This window comes from Pocillopora verrucosa, chromosome 8, assembly GCF_036669915.1.
Source record: "Pocillopora verrucosa isolate sample1 chromosome 8, ASM3666991v2, whole genome shotgun sequence".
NCBI lineage: Eukaryota > Metazoa > Cnidaria > Anthozoa > Scleractinia > Pocilloporidae > Pocillopora > Pocillopora verrucosa.
The window spans coordinates 477,617-492,745 of record NC_089319.1 but is presented as its reverse complement, the minus strand read 5'-3'; the positions used below and the strand labels follow the sequence as shown (position 1 = coordinate 492,745).

At 37.6% G+C, this 15,129-nt stretch overlaps 1 protein-coding gene across 1 annotated transcript; it reads left to right on the top strand.

The window, feature by feature from the left end:
• The first annotated feature begins 1,189 nt into the window (after positions 1–1,189).
• LOC131785807 (transient receptor potential cation channel subfamily A member 1) lies at positions 1,190–14,556 on the top strand. Its single transcript, XM_059102752.2, has 30 exons — positions 1,190–1,573; positions 2,525–2,681; positions 2,902–3,086; positions 3,218–3,325; positions 3,690–3,798; positions 4,073–4,170; positions 4,284–4,331; positions 4,623–4,747; positions 4,866–4,914; positions 5,098–5,295; positions 5,836–5,919; positions 6,035–6,117; positions 6,830–6,991; positions 7,209–7,320; positions 7,670–7,839; positions 8,091–8,178; positions 8,279–8,338; positions 8,550–8,624; positions 8,923–8,993; positions 9,145–9,283; positions 9,386–9,484; positions 9,853–10,019; positions 10,507–10,567; positions 11,016–11,090; positions 11,519–11,572; positions 11,690–11,860; positions 12,206–12,274; positions 12,784–12,903; positions 13,521–13,642; positions 14,104–14,556. Exons 1-30 carry the CDS (start codon positions 1,364–1,366, stop codon positions 14,207–14,209), a joined length of 3,375 nt encoding a protein of 1,124 aa, XP_058958735.2. The 5' UTR covers positions 1,190–1,363; the 3' UTR covers positions 14,210–14,556.
• The last annotated feature ends 573 nt before the right edge of the window (positions 14,557–15,129 follow it).

Sequence of the window (15,129 nt, the reverse complement as noted above, 5' to 3'; positions counted from 1 at the left end):
ATTTACTGAGCAAAAAATATGTTCTTTCTGATTGAATGTCAATCCCCCAACCCTATACATTTGGATGAGAATTGAAATTATAGGAATTGTTAGTGCTAGCCACTGAAATAGAAAAATAATTATTGATTTAAGAAACGTATTGATGCATGTTTTGAGATCTGCGTCAGCTTGATTGATGAAAAAGGATAAAAGAGTACTTCGAGTTGATAAGAAAAATATTTCGAATGAAAAATCTCATAGAAAAACGATCTCGGAACATGAAATGGCAATTTGTACTTTTGCTTCAACTAAGTAAGTTGTACATGCGTTCGCAAACACACTCAGTCATATCTCACGATCAAAGAGGAGTCAGTGATATCGTTGATGACATAATTTTATGCTAAAAAATTAAGACTTTACTTCAAAGCGTGACGGGCCCCTAACGATTTGAACGCTGAGAAATGTCACCTGGACTTTTGTCTGTATATGTGGGCTTCTTTTTCGTTCACCTGATGCTAAAGACCGACGGTTTCTCTATTTTTCACGCTTTTAACTCCCACTGTAGCACAACTAATGTTTTATGAACACTCCTCCTCTGTTAATTTCAATTTTAAAGGTTTAATGACGCATCCGATAGAATTGAAACTGCTTACATACAGGTGCACTGACAGAAAAAATAGACAAGCCTTTCATATAATTTCCCTATCTCAATCTTAAATTTGACGCTGTGAGTTTTTTAATCCTGGAAGAATTATATGAACAATATTTAAATCATTGAAGGAAAAGGAGATTATGTAAATTTGAATCAAGTTATTTGCCATTTGAAATGTTTATTTGGTAGATTTCACAGCCAGACAATACTGTATAATCTTTGCAACTTTCTATTAATTTTTTAGATAGAAGTCTTGCTTTAAATTAATAAGAAAAAAACATCACAGTCTCGTAAATGAGTCATCTCAGATATAATAAAATCGTTTTATTAACTGACCAGATATAATAAATCATTTTATCAGCTATCCAGGTGGTAAGAATACGTTCGTTTTATTAATTTTTATCCTTTTCCAATCAATTTAAAAAGTGATTTCTCCTCAAAATTCTCGCCTTTCTACAATTGCGTTAATTACAGTTCATAAAGAGTAAACAGGTCTCTCTCAACATAATCTATATCAGATGTCAGTCGATTACCAAAGCGCTTTTCTTGTTCTGAGATGAAAAGCTTGCTGAGAATTGTGCGTACAATTATCATCGGATCGTCGAGATGCAGTGCGTATTTACAAATATTTTACGGATTGGAAAAGATCAATAGGACGCTGTAACTCCTGTAAAGTGCAATCAAGGAAAAGTTTCCACGCTAGGCACTGAACAGCTTTTTGTTTTGCAAAATATGAATCGCAGCACGACGGTACTTCTTCGCGATTTGAATGAGGAAGATAAATCTCAAGAAAATCAAGGTTTGCCTTTGTCGCTTCTCCGACAATTTTCAACCAAGGAGAGAGGAGTTGCAAGGCGTCGCCAAACCATGACGAGCATCTTGCGAAGAAGCATTTCAGATTCAGTGGAAAGAAATCTCTGTTACCGTGTTGGTTTGCATCAGGTATTAAATAATGTAATGACAAAATTGGGACACGAAAATCGATAAAGAGCTGAAAAATTTACAGCAGCGAAAAGTCGGAAAGAAGTTAGTAAGACACTGAGACATCATTTTATCCGAAGCCGGTCTATTATTACCATTTCTCCCTTTACGTAAATCATTCCGTGGTGTAGCCAACAGCGTCATTGGAAGATGTGAGGCTCAACTGAATACTAACGAAAATCTTACATTTTTTATGTGTGGGGAGGAAAAGTTAACATCGTTCACTGTTATTCGTTGTATTTCAATTTCACTTGCTGCTCAAACGCTGAATCACAATTGAGTATTTGAGTATTTATTGCTGACCAGTTTCAGAAGAAATAATCAGAAGAAATCGACTCAATACTAAACTCAAAATGGATGTGACCATCAAGTCTCTGAAAAATTTTTGTTAATCTTGTTTACTAGTAATCTCAAGGAATTTTGAAAAAAAAATAAAAGAGAAGTAGATATGACATGTGCGGTATCGACTTCAGCAGAATGAAATATTTTTCCATATCACATGGAATGCGCCATACAATGATAATCTAAAATTTGTATACAATGATAATCTCCGTTCTTTTGAGAATGTGTAATTGCTGTTAAGGACAACGGGTGATCTCTTGGAAAAGGAATGAAAGCTTCCACCGATCTGTAAATTAATAATTAATTTTTCATGGAACAATGATTTGTAATTTGATTCAACTTTAGACGACTTTAAAATATACATTTATGTTCTATCATCGATCATCCGCTCTGATAATTTTCTCATTGGGGAGGAGAAATCCATTATATGCTGAAATCATTTCTTGATTTTCAAAAAAAATATATTTATATGTTTTAATTCTTACAGAGAAACACCACGAAACTATTGTCACCTACATTAAGCTTCGTTTGCTCACACTTTTACTAAAAAGTTTTTTTCTTCCTTGACAGGCCTGTCGGGATGGTCTCGTTGATATCGTTCGAGCATTACAACAGAGAGGTGTACCTACCATCAACACCTTAGACAAGGATGGGTTGGCCCCAATCCATTACGCAGCCCGTTATGACCACGAAGAGATTGTGCAGCTACTAATTGAGGGAGGTGCAGGTAATATTTCATCCGAATATTGTTTCATTTTCTCTGCGATAGTTTTCCCTCGAAAAGTTCTTTTTTTGTGTGGCAAATCGTCGCCCATTACTCTCGATGACAAGGGTCTTCTTTTCAGTGTCGTCATTATATTCCGTTTCATGATAGGAAAACTTATACAGCTCATACATTATACAATACCTAACTATAAATAAGGTAAACATACCTTTTAATGTTTTAGATCTGGACATATTCTCTGGCTGTGAAAGCAAATTTACTACACCTCTTCAAATCGCAGCAAGATTTAACAGTCCTGCCACAGCTCGGTTGCTGGTACTGAATGGAGTAGATGTAGCAAAGCAGTCAAGTTATGGACAACAAGCTTTACACTATGCTGCAAGAAGAGGAAACTTAAAAGTCGTTCAGGTGGGTTTTGGAAATATCGCGAACTTTTGAACTCTAAAACTCCCTCGATCCAAGATAACATGAAAATTACCAGACAGATAACTTTATAACAATATCTCAGTTATCTACTCTGTGTGCATGTTTTAATTTAGGTTCTGCTCAGAGAAGGAAAAGCAGAGGTAAATGCAAAGGACAATGAGAATTCCACCCCACTACATGCTGCATCTCAAGAGGGAAAGCTAGATGTTGTCGAAATTCTGGTGAGGGTATTATCGCAACGCAGAAAAAGATGAGACCGCGGAGTAGCAGTCGATCGTGTATTCTGATATAATGCAGTCATTAAAAAGGGCTGGAGACGTTAACAACGAATGACTTTACGTCAACATGAACAAAGGTTATCATCCGACTTACGAGGGAAATAGTTTGTCAACGAGTGTTAACAGTCAAGTTCATTATACTGAACTGATTGGTCAGTTTTCGCCTTAATGTTATTGGCTGTAAGACTCTAGTAGCGTAAGTCAGTTGTGATAGGTCATCTTTGATCTTTTTGGTAAGGTCGGCTTGTTACCGTCTTTGATTCATTGATTATGTTAGTGTGTTAACTGTTCTGTTCTGTTCCCTTAGCTGCAATATGGCGCTGACCCGAGTTTAAGTGATAACGACGGATACACTGCAGTGCATTTAGCAGCTAAAGATGGATACGATGATGTGTTAGAAAAACTACTTTCCACAGGTGAAAAATCGGAAATTCAAGTAGTCTGTTCCTTAATTTTGTAATTTATAGTTCATCTCGATGATTTAAAATTTTTAAAACGCCTTTGGTTCGCACAATTGAGAATTGTTGAGCCAGGATCTATTTCAAATTACACGAGCTCACAGTCAAAATATCTCAATGGTGTATGTTCATAGAATAACTGTTTCCAGAGAAGAACAAGACCTAATTTGACGCAAGTAAGGTATCATATTAGGGAAATATTACATTTTTTAAAACTAAAATTTTCCTTCAGCGAAAACCTGTGGTGTATCATGTCCAGCTATTTTGAACAAAATGGATAATGATGCCAACTCATGTCTGCATCTGGCTGTCAGACATGGCCATATTAAAGTAAGCTTGATTTACTTCTGTTTATTCGTTTGAATGATTGTAGTATATTAGAGGTGTGATCTATTTTCTATTTTTTTTCTGAACAGTATTCCTTTTTTCCACTTCTTTTTCAGTCGGCAGAGGTTTGTATAAAATACGGCGCTGATACATGCGCAGTGCAGGTAAGTTGATTAATTTACAATCCCAAAAGTAGCAAATTAACATTCGACAAACGGTGACGCGATCCATTGCTTACAGAGGGACAAAGTGTTTGAAAGTGTTCGTCTATCCTAGCTTTTTAGATTTTTGTTTTCTATATAAAGAATAGATATTGCTGTCATAAAGCAACTTCTATAATCGCCAACTAACGATTTAACAAACGCTATTGAAAGATACCTAGTGCCGAGTCAAGAGAGTAGATGTATGATTACTGGTTTGGAATTCAGTCTCAATCGCAGTTCTTATTCACATAGGATGATTTGTCGTCTCCTCTTCATGTTGCCTGTGTGAATGGTTATTATGAGATTGCAAAACTTCTCCTGTTGAACGGGGCCAACATACACGATGAAGATGCAGAAGGAATGACGCCCATTTTGAGGTAAAAAGTAAACAGATGTTTAAATCATTTAGGAATTATTTCATAATCATTGCATCAATTAAAGCTGCATTTCTCCCTTGAATGTAATTATTTTTTTTTCTTTCTTAACTCGTCACAGGGCGTCACTGACTGGAAATGTAGAAATTCTCGATCTTCTTCTCTCAGAGGTGAGTGTTTATTTCCCTCAGTGTGTGGTTGCTCTGATGGTCAGCGTGAAAAACTTTTCCCGGCACGCCTAATTACCAAATGAGCTACATGTTTTTGGAAGTTCCAACATACCTGCTACACTATTTAAGTTCTAACTACACATCTAATCTGAAATGTCTTGCGGTGCTTTTTCTCTACATAAGGGAGCTGATATTTCATCTGAAGAGAACACTTATTCCCCCTCACCACTGATGTGCGCAGTAAAGAGAGGCCATCCCAATGCAGTCAGATTTCTTTTACAACGCGGATCACCCATTGACCTGAGAGACGTAAGTCACAGGACTTCTCTTCACGTTGCTGTTTTTAGCTCTGATGCTGAGACACTGAAAGTAATTCTTCAGGTAAATCTTGATTAACTTTGAGTGATTGTTATGATTATGACATCTGAACCCAAGGTAGACAGGATTCTTACGACTCAGAGCTGAAAAATAACAATTAAGACAACCAAGGGAAATGTATCGAGTAGGCAACTTAGACCTCTACTGCAACGGGTGGGATTATCCAAGTTTACAATATATCGTGCGTTACTTTGCTTTATATAAAAATCATAACTCTAAGAAATTCGAGTTTATATTTATTTCTAGTCATTTTTGGTTTCCACGATTTTAAATGCACACACGTGCCTACTCAAATAGGCGTATCTGCTCTACTGCACAAACAAGACACACAAAATTACTTTTCAATTTGCTTCGAGTACATGGTTGAGTACATAAGATTCCCCTTAGGCAAAATTTTTTGTATCGAAGGATCTCCTCATGTCAGGAAAGACTCATTGAGCTAATGCAGGTGTGATGTAATTGCCCTTTCCCTTTGTTCTTGGCACTTTCACGTCAACAGTTTTATATGTATTCGCTAATGCCACATATTGTGACCGACTGCAGGCCGGGGGAGAATGTTTGTTAAACAGCAGGGACAAAAACGATCAGACACCACTCCACTATGCAGCGACTAAAGGAAGTTTACAGGTAAAACAATTGTCTGGACGCACAGGCTACAGTGCTGGAGGTACCACAGTCAGGCTTATTTGCATTTCTGTCTCTTTCTCTCTTCTCTTCTCTCCTTTTTCTTTTCTTCAAATAGCTCATTCAAGAGCTTCTCAAAACTGGGGCCAAAGTCGACGTCAAAGATGAAGACGAAAGGATTCCACTTCATTATGCTGTGGAGTAAGTAATACAAAATAAGCTGCAGTGTTTTTTTCTTGTTAATTCAATCGATACTTCCAGCCACCATAACAGCAAGACACCGAACGTGTGAGCTGATGTTAAACACGTTGTACAATGGATCCCTGATTTAAGTCCTATATTCTATTCTGATTTCCATAAGGTTGAGATGAGAATATCTTATTAGACGTTTTGGTGTGTAGTGTCGCTGAGTATTTTTACGATACTACACACCAAAACTTTTAATAAGTTATTTACTATCCAACTGCTTTAATTCATGAGTATTTCTTATAAAGTGGGGAAAGCGAAGCAGATAGAGAGGCATAGCGCGCAGCCGACAGGCTAACCCTTCAACGACCAAGATCCTATTGTCAATTCTCCCCTCTAGCTGTCACAGATTTCCTTATAAACTAGTTATGAGAATTTGGTGTTAAATGAGGATAACAAAAATCTACCTGATAAGTTTTAGAATTCTCATGACCTGTTTGCTGGATAACGTAGGGATATTATCGGGAGAAGTTTCATGCATGTCTCTTGTGGAAATTAAAAGGTTAAGCAGTTTTTTTTATAGTACAAAATAACCAACTACTCATCTAATATCTAAGGACATTTGTACTCGATACGCGCTTTATTTATACTCTACTTAGTACATTTGGATAACAAATTACTTATACAAAAGCTGCCAGAGTGCTAATTAAAGTTTTTTCATGCACAGAAATGGTGATCTTGAATGTGTTCGGGTGTTGTTGGAAGCCTGCCCAGAGTCAATTCACATAACCGACTTTTGCCTCCAAAATTGTTTGCATTTTTCTGCTTGGCACGGTCATCTTGCAGTCACAAAATATCTGTTGGATCAAGGAGCTGCTGTCGACAGCAGGTGAATGAAACGAACCGAGAGAATTTAACCATTTGCTTTATCAGGAAATTGTACTTCAAGATCGATATTTTGAAGAAGACATCGGTAAAATGAAACGAAACGAAGTTCTCCTAATAGTTAATACCAACTCGTTGAAAAAAATGTTCTCTGAAATCACTTTTTAAGCATACACCTTTCAATTCTTTGGTAATGAAGCGACAATTTTGTAAATTTGTAGATGTGATGAACGCCTGACTCCGCTAATTCAGTCGGCATTTTGCGGTTGTAATTTGACAACTAGCCTGTTGTTGGATCACGGAGCGAAGATTGATGCTACAGACAAGAACGGGGTACGATATTTCGGTTGGTTGTGTCGAAAACATACCACAATCTTTTTTACAGTTCAATTTCTTCTAACTGGTTTTGTGCAGACGCTCTAAGTTGTCATTTATTACTCACATTATATGTCACACTGTAGGCCATGATTCGCTAACAATTACTTTTTCACTGACACGCTCTTGAACTTTTAACTGTGTAATTTAAAAACCATACAGTCAGTCTTTTATTAACCAAACTTTATCGCTTGGAGACCAACTTATAAAGTGTTTAAAACATATGTGATTTTCATTAAAAGATAAGATGCTCTCAACTTGAAGTCGCATTCTGAGACTTCTATTTTCTTTTTAATTCAATCTTCAGTGCACCGCTTTGATTGCTGCAGCATCTCGAGGTAGGGTGAGTGTTCTGCGGCTGCTGTTGGACCGAGGAGCGGACATCCGACTTGTAACAACTGACGGTAAAAACTGCCTGGAAACTGCAATAGCTAACGGTCACCAAGATGTCTGTATGGAAATTATCAAGCATGAGAGGTAAACTCAAAACTGTTCCGATTCAGCAATCCGACTTTCCACGCGACACAATGGACCATTTCTTCAAATCTAAAACAAGTAGCAGTTTGACCAATCATTCAGTACGCAGCAAGAAGAACTGCACAGTTAGAATTTTGCCAAAATCCTAACAGCTGTTTAACAGTCAACCAGCGGTTAAAGAGATATTCTTTAGTTAAAACCTCTTTCCGAGGCTTCACTGGTGCATAACATCCATCGTTGCCTAATTTCAGGTGGAAGGAAGCTTTTCCAGTGTGTGACAAAAGAAGCAATTTCATTCCATTAAAAAGTCTCATTGAAACGTTCCCTTCTGTGTCCAAGGTAAGAGATACAACGAACCGAAAAAAGGATTTTCACCATAAAAGAAAAGTTTATTAAAAATTGGTCGTTTACTGCTCTGAATTACTGTTTTCTTTTTCAGGTGGTTTTGGATAAATGCATTCAGAGCTCCCATCACCTACGAACAGATGAGGATTACTCGGTATGAATGAAAGAGCTCCTAAAGGATCAAAATTAAATGTTTCTTTAATTAGATACCTTCAGGTGTAAAGTACTCCATAAATGTACTTATTCTTGACAGAAAATTACACTGTCACAAAATGTCTCTGAAAATATGACTTAGGTGTTTTTGGTTTTTTTTTTTGGCAACTGAAAGCGCAAATTAACGAAATTATTTTGTTATTTATTCCTAGGTTACTTATGACTTTAAATACGTGAATCCCCATCCCTCCTTGCTTAGCGATGGACGAGTCTTCTTTGCTCCAAAGGTGATAACAACGTCAACATCAGCTGATCGAGGGCTATAGAATGGTGTTTAAATAAATAGAGTAATACTCCTACCATGCTAAAGCGACATAAGGAAGCAAGATGGTGATAAAGGAGAAACTGACAGCTTGAATTACAGACGATGATTTTGATAGAGCTGAAATCAGGACTTGACGTAACAAGCCTTTCTAGGGAAAGATAGATTATTATTACCCATGACTCGCAATTAAATAAACAGAGACGATTCCGATCTAATAAGGATTAAGACATCTAAATCTGGATTTCTGGATCTCATTACAGACAATGCTGGACTATGGAAGAGAAGAATTGATTTTTCATCCACTGATCATCGAGCTGATGCGATGTAAATGGTAAGATCGTCCAACACTTTTCTTTTATTAGCAACAGGTCCCTCTCGATCAAGAGTCTGACCCGCTGACCACTTGGTCAAGCGTCTCACACGTGACACAACTAATGAGAGAAATCTCATCTTTTCAACTGAAAAACGTCTTCTTTTAACAGGCAGCACATGGGCGTCAGGTATTTTTACATCTCTGCCGTGATTTACCTGTTTTACCTTGGAAACTTGACGCTTTACATGTTGTGCATTCAACATCTTTATTTGCTCAATTCCGCCCGACCAGTTATTCCAACCAGACAGGTACGAAACCCACTGAAACCTTTTCCAGATTTGCCGGCCTATATATATATATTCTTTCACGATGGATCGTTTAGAGTTGTATCACGTGTCATCTTCTTTCAGAATGTGTGTATCTTTGCTCGCATAGAGGTCTGGGAGATTTTCATTGCAGTTATGACAGCTGTTTATTTGCTGATAGAAATGCATCAAGCATTCTGGGAAGTGAGTTATGTGTTGATTCGTTTGGCTATTTTGTAGGTTTGCCTTTCTATGGGACTGATAACTGAAAATAATTCAGTAAATGCAATAATCATTTTAAATTTATCTCCTTTAATTGATTAATTTTTTTTTAACGATCTCGTTCCTCTTTTCATTTGTGGTATCGCTTCTCCCATTTACCAAACAGAGAGCCCTGGGACCTGGGGAGGGTCATGGACGAGAAAAAAATCCAGTATTGCAAGTGTTATAGTAATTAGCAGGCCAACTCAAGAATAAACGAGTAGTTTGTGACAAAACTCAAGTCATTTTGTTAAAAAATGCAAATTTATGACAACCATGATCTGGTGATTGTTTGATTTTTCTCATCGCAGACATGGAACTACATTGAATTCAGCAACATTGCTGATATTTGCACCTTCTCAACGGCACTCATTTCCATTTTTCCTGAGCCTCTGGGTTTGGAATTTCCTGATAAATGTGTTTTCCTTGTTATTTCTGTGCTGTTTGGATATCTCGCGCTTTTACTGTATCTGCAAAGGTTGGTTAAAATGTATTACTTTTAAATCCAATATCTGTATTTACGAAGGGAAATTTGAGGGGTTTTATGCTTGAGACATTTTAGCTCTTTTGCGTTACTGTTCAGAGTACTCCGAGGTATAAAGTTGTGTAGGTAAACTTAAGTTGCGAACATGAAGGCCAATGAAGGCCAGTGCCGTCGGTGCTGTTCTTAGTTTCAGTGACAAAAAGGGATGAGGATCGAATGTATTTTGTCCAGTTCCTCTGAAAGGTCTCTGTTACTCATCAAACCTCTGGATGGCGAGATCTGCTTTGAAAGTAAATTGTCTTGTCCAAGAAGACAGCGCAATGGCCTTGGAGTGAGCCCTGTATTTTCGAACGGGAGTCCAGCGCAGTAGAAAACCATGCCACTTGTTATGAGGTTAAACATTTCGCTAAAAACGATTGAGAAAAACCAACTATTCACGATGAAACGTTATAGCAATTAAATGGGTTCTCTTTTCTTTCAGTGTATTTGAATCTGGAATACACGTCACCATGCTTTTTGTTGTGCTGAAGACATTAGGCAAGGTTTGTGATGAATTCTGAGCTTCTTATTTGTGAAAAATAAGCCCAATTACATACAGGAGGCAGTATGCTCGAGAGGTGAGCGCAGTCCGGAAGTCCTGAGTCCGTGTTTTGCTCTGACCGTAAAGTGAGTGCAAGCGAGACGTTGCATTTAAGCTTGTTAGACTTCTTTTCAGTGGAATGCTGGCCAGTTGTCTAACTATACTCACTAAGAGCACTCCCTTTGGGAAAACAAAAACTTAGAGTTTTTCCTTTAATAGTTCTGTCAATTAAATATTGTCTGATCCAGAGGAGTGTGTTAAATAACGATAAATAAAATGAATAAATAAATACATAATGAATAGAAATGGCCTCGATGCCACGTGTCTGATGTTATTTTTAGTAACAGTATTTCCGGACTATATGAAGCATTTATTGCTTGGTGAGGTGTTGTTGCTGTCTTTCTTTTCAGGTGGCAGTGATGTTCTCCATATTAATCTTTGCTTTTGCTTTGGTATTTCAAATGCTTTTATCAAAGGAAGCAAATGTAAGTGTTTATTCTTCAGTTTAATTTCGCTTTAACGCGACTGTTTCTTGTATAATTAAAAAGTATTCACTGTTATTTTATGCACGTCCTCACCTCACCTATTTTAAGTTTAACTCAGCATGATGAATTTGATAGCTTTTCTGTTCAATTTTCTCCAAAGTCAATGTACAAAATGGAGAAAGTAACGATTTTTCTTATCTGCTGTTTTGTCTTTAAATCATCCACCATCCATCAGTCATGATGCGTCAATCAATCAATAAACCCCTTTGCTACTTAGGATCTCTTGAAATACGAACTACTTTTGACCACTGTCCAATATCTACACTATCTACCTGGTAAAACCAGCTTTCTGTCCCATAACATGCAACCTAACTTCAAGCTGTATGGGCGATTTTCCTTCCTAACTTCCACCATCTTTTACAATGCAGGCCATAGCTCTCAACATGACAATGAATGGAACTTTGTTGGGAGATATTGATAAGGTACGTCAGGCAAAAAAACTTACAAATTCGTCTGACATTTCTTCCCTGAAAATGAACGTTTTCAATCTCATCCATTAGTTTTTGTTTTTTTGTTTGTTTGTTTGTTTGTTTTAATAGGACCCATTTCAGTCATTACGTTTGTCTTTTGTGAAGGTGGTTGCCATGACAATCGGTGAAATCGAATACACCCGCTTTTTCATTGACCAGCGGCTGTTTTCGCCGACCTTAAGCCAAGCAGTATTCTTGGTATTTTGTGTCATGATGCCGATTGTACTAATGAATTTGACGGTTTGTACAAGTCCACATTCATTTTGTAATTGTTATTGGTGTTTTGCGTTGTGTTAGACTGGATGTCATGTTTGTCTGTTAATTTAGATCGAAACCATCATGACTGATTGGTTAATACGATAAGACCAAAAACTCAAGTATCACCCAATCACCATAATTCGTCTGACGATTTTCCCACGCTCCTGCGTGAACATGACAGATCCTTACCAAAGTAGGTTACCGGCTTATCGCTGGCATGTTGTTTCACCTCACTCCCTTTCAGAGTCTAAATCTTTAGGTTTGATTCAAAAGCTCTGTTTGCTTTGGAGCACAATTCGTTAGTTCATGTCTCCATTTTTTTTCCAGATTGGTCTCGCTGTTGGTGATATCGATTCCATTCAGCAAAATGCCGAATTTAAACGTTTATCTATAAAGGTATGCTCTTACTAGTACTTTCCAGTCCATAATGAAATGAATTTAAATGAGCAGCCTTTCTAACTTAATTTTTGAAGGGCAAATGGCTAATAGGAGAGGACTAACATCGGTTTTCCTATTTCATTCACTAGTTAATATTTAAATATTTATTTTAAAATTCTAAAATCAATAGGGTATGGTTCAGTACTTCATTTTTGGTAGCAGGGTTTACGAACAACGAGTTGCGGCTTTGACGTTTAAAGCCATATTAGCATACAGTACGTGCTAGCCTACGTAGATTGCAGTCCCTTTGTGCGCTTTGCGGCGTCGCATAAACGAACTGCAAAGTCGTAGCAGACTTAAGACGCGGTGCCCCCCGGAAAAAAGGCAGCTACGCAGACTTTGGAGCGGGGAAATACGAAACGCCCGCAAATCCTTAAGCTTATAAAGATGAATGAAGTAAGTGGACTTTGCAGCTGTTTTCCGTGATTATAATTCCATTGAGTAACGCTTCTTGCAAACTTCTTCAGATCGAAGTTATCCACGAGTTCCACGAAAAATCGCCCCTGTGGCTTCTTCATCGTTTACATCAGCCAAAGTCGGTTAAACAGCCGAACAGGAAGGCAAAAACTATACTGCAAAAAATAAAGGTTGGTGGATGTTCACGAGACGTCTCTTACTGGTTTATGTTAAAACTTGTACATTCATTGAATTTAAGATTTAACAGGAGCCCATTACCCGCAGCCTCCATACCAATTGTACCCTTGAGTCAACCCTGTCCCGTATCTTTTTATTTTAAGAAATGAGATATGTGGGATGTTCTGTAATTTCCCGTGAAAACACGCTGACGTTCGCATAACACCCTAACAAAAATGGCAGCCAAAGATTCCTTCTCTGCGTGTGACGAAAACAATAGAGGACCACAGCTCTCTTATGATTGGCTATTATGTAAACACCCGCGAAAAACCCCATGGGAGGTGCTTCTAAAAATAAAAGATACGGGAGGGTAAGTATGGAAGATGGAAGCTCCGGGTAATGGGCTTCTGGATTTATAAATGACCATAACATGCACAGTATTAACACAACCTGGAGAAGTCTTTCTGAATAACTCCGCAGGCCGAAGGTAAATTAAATTAATCAGCTAAAAGCAGCAACAACAACAACATAAATGTTGATAGAACAAAGGAAATCACAGTGATCTGTCTCACATCCAACATGTGACTTCATGTGAATTCATGTTTTCGATTGTTAATGTTGTTTGATTCAGGGCTTAGGGAACAGACTGGTCAGCGGAAAAAAAGCAAAATACACGGTAGAGGACGCGGAAAGAAATTTGGCTGATCATCTGACAAAGATTTTGACATCAAGAATGAAGGAACAAGATGATAGGTAACAACAACGAAAACAACAACAAAAATAACAATAACAACGACAGAACCACAATAATCAACGCAACAACTGAATTTAATTCTTCAAGGCTCTCTAAAAGTTACCTTAACACAGTTAGGTACCCTTATAGCAAAACTTTAGGACTGGTTTTAAACAATATGTTATTAGAGACTTTTGCACGATGGCGTGCGGAATCAAAACCGCAAATATTTAATTGCACAGGACATTAATTTTCAAATCCGTGTGGATTTTCCCTGCAGCTTAAAAAAAAGCTAATTAGCGAAATCCCACAGACTTAAATTGAAGGCCGATGCAACGATTCACCTAACTCATAAAATCTCTGATAGCCAATTTGAAAAAACGTTTATTTTATCTTTGGTTCAAGCTAAAAACTAATAAGGCTCAGTGCAATTATTTGCGTGATTTATTATTAAACGTAGGTCTCTGCCTTTTTATCTCAGAATCAGTGGTATAACCCTGGAAATGAAGGAACAACGAAAACTGCTCGAGTCACTGCTCCAAAGGATGCCCGGGACTGAAGCACGAAGAACTTTGAGCGACGATTAAAAAAAGGGAAAAAACATGATCATAGAACAGTCAGACAACAAGGAAAAAAAAGGGTTGAACACTGACAACCGTGGGTCTTTGCTCATGGTGTGAGAGCCTAGCTATGCTATGAAAGTTAAAAGTTTCGTCAACCTTCGGCAAAAAACATCATAGTAGCCAGTCGTAGTTTTGCCTCTAGGAGCCAGGAATTTACTGGTTGATTTTAATGTTACAGATGGTCCCAGGAAAGCATGGATTTTCGCTTTTCTGACAGGGTCTCTTTCAGTGACTAAAACTAAACTGATTTATGGATTGATTAAAGGAAAATTACTATTACATGTTACTGGAGTATAGGTCGTAAAAAGGAAACGAGAATAAACAATAATGATAATTACAATAAAGGGTTTAGTGAGGTGATTACTGTTATGCGAGTCACAGTCCTTTTCCCTTTACCTGTGATCCGTTTGCATGTCAAAATCCACAAACATTGCGCTCTTCCGAGTCACTGATGTTTCTTATACATCCTTTGAATATTAGGTTTACGTTTTCAATTTTTGACGTTTTCATTCTTCTTCATTTGGAGCATTCAACGTGTGTGTGTGACAGTCTTGCACAGTTAAGCCTTTTCTTCTTCAGTCATCTATTTGCGAGTCCCAATTGTTGCGTCACGCATCAACACTTTTAGGTCATATCAAAGGGCTTGGAAGCTCTCATATATCCTCAAAATATGTCATAAAATATCCGGAGGACGACCTCGTGACACTACAGCTGAGTTTCTCAAACTGTCAAAGCATAATTATTTAAGCAAATGCTGTTTCGCATGTCACGTCTTAGCGCATTTGTTCTATAATTCCCTAAAACAAAAACTCAATTGGCTCTTTGGAAATTCTTTGGACATCAATTATGATGCTGGCGGCGTTCCCTAGACAACCTCTGAAGGG

What these genes read in the sequence shown, in the direction of transcription:
- LOC131785807 (XM_059102752.2), top strand. Translation starts at nt 1,364, where the DNA reads ATGAATCGCAGCACGACGGTACTTCTTCGCGATTTGAATGAGGAAGAT. An exon ending in GAAACTTAAAAGTCGTTCAG is followed by an intron (nt 3,087 to 3,217) that starts GTGGGTTTTGGA and finishes GTTTTAATTTAG; the next exon opens with GTTCTGCTCAGAGAAGGAAA. An exon ending in AGAAAAACTACTTTCCACAG is followed by an intron (nt 3,799 to 4,072) that starts GTGAAAAATCGG and finishes ATTTTCCTTCAG; the next exon opens with CGAAAACCTGTGGTGTATCA.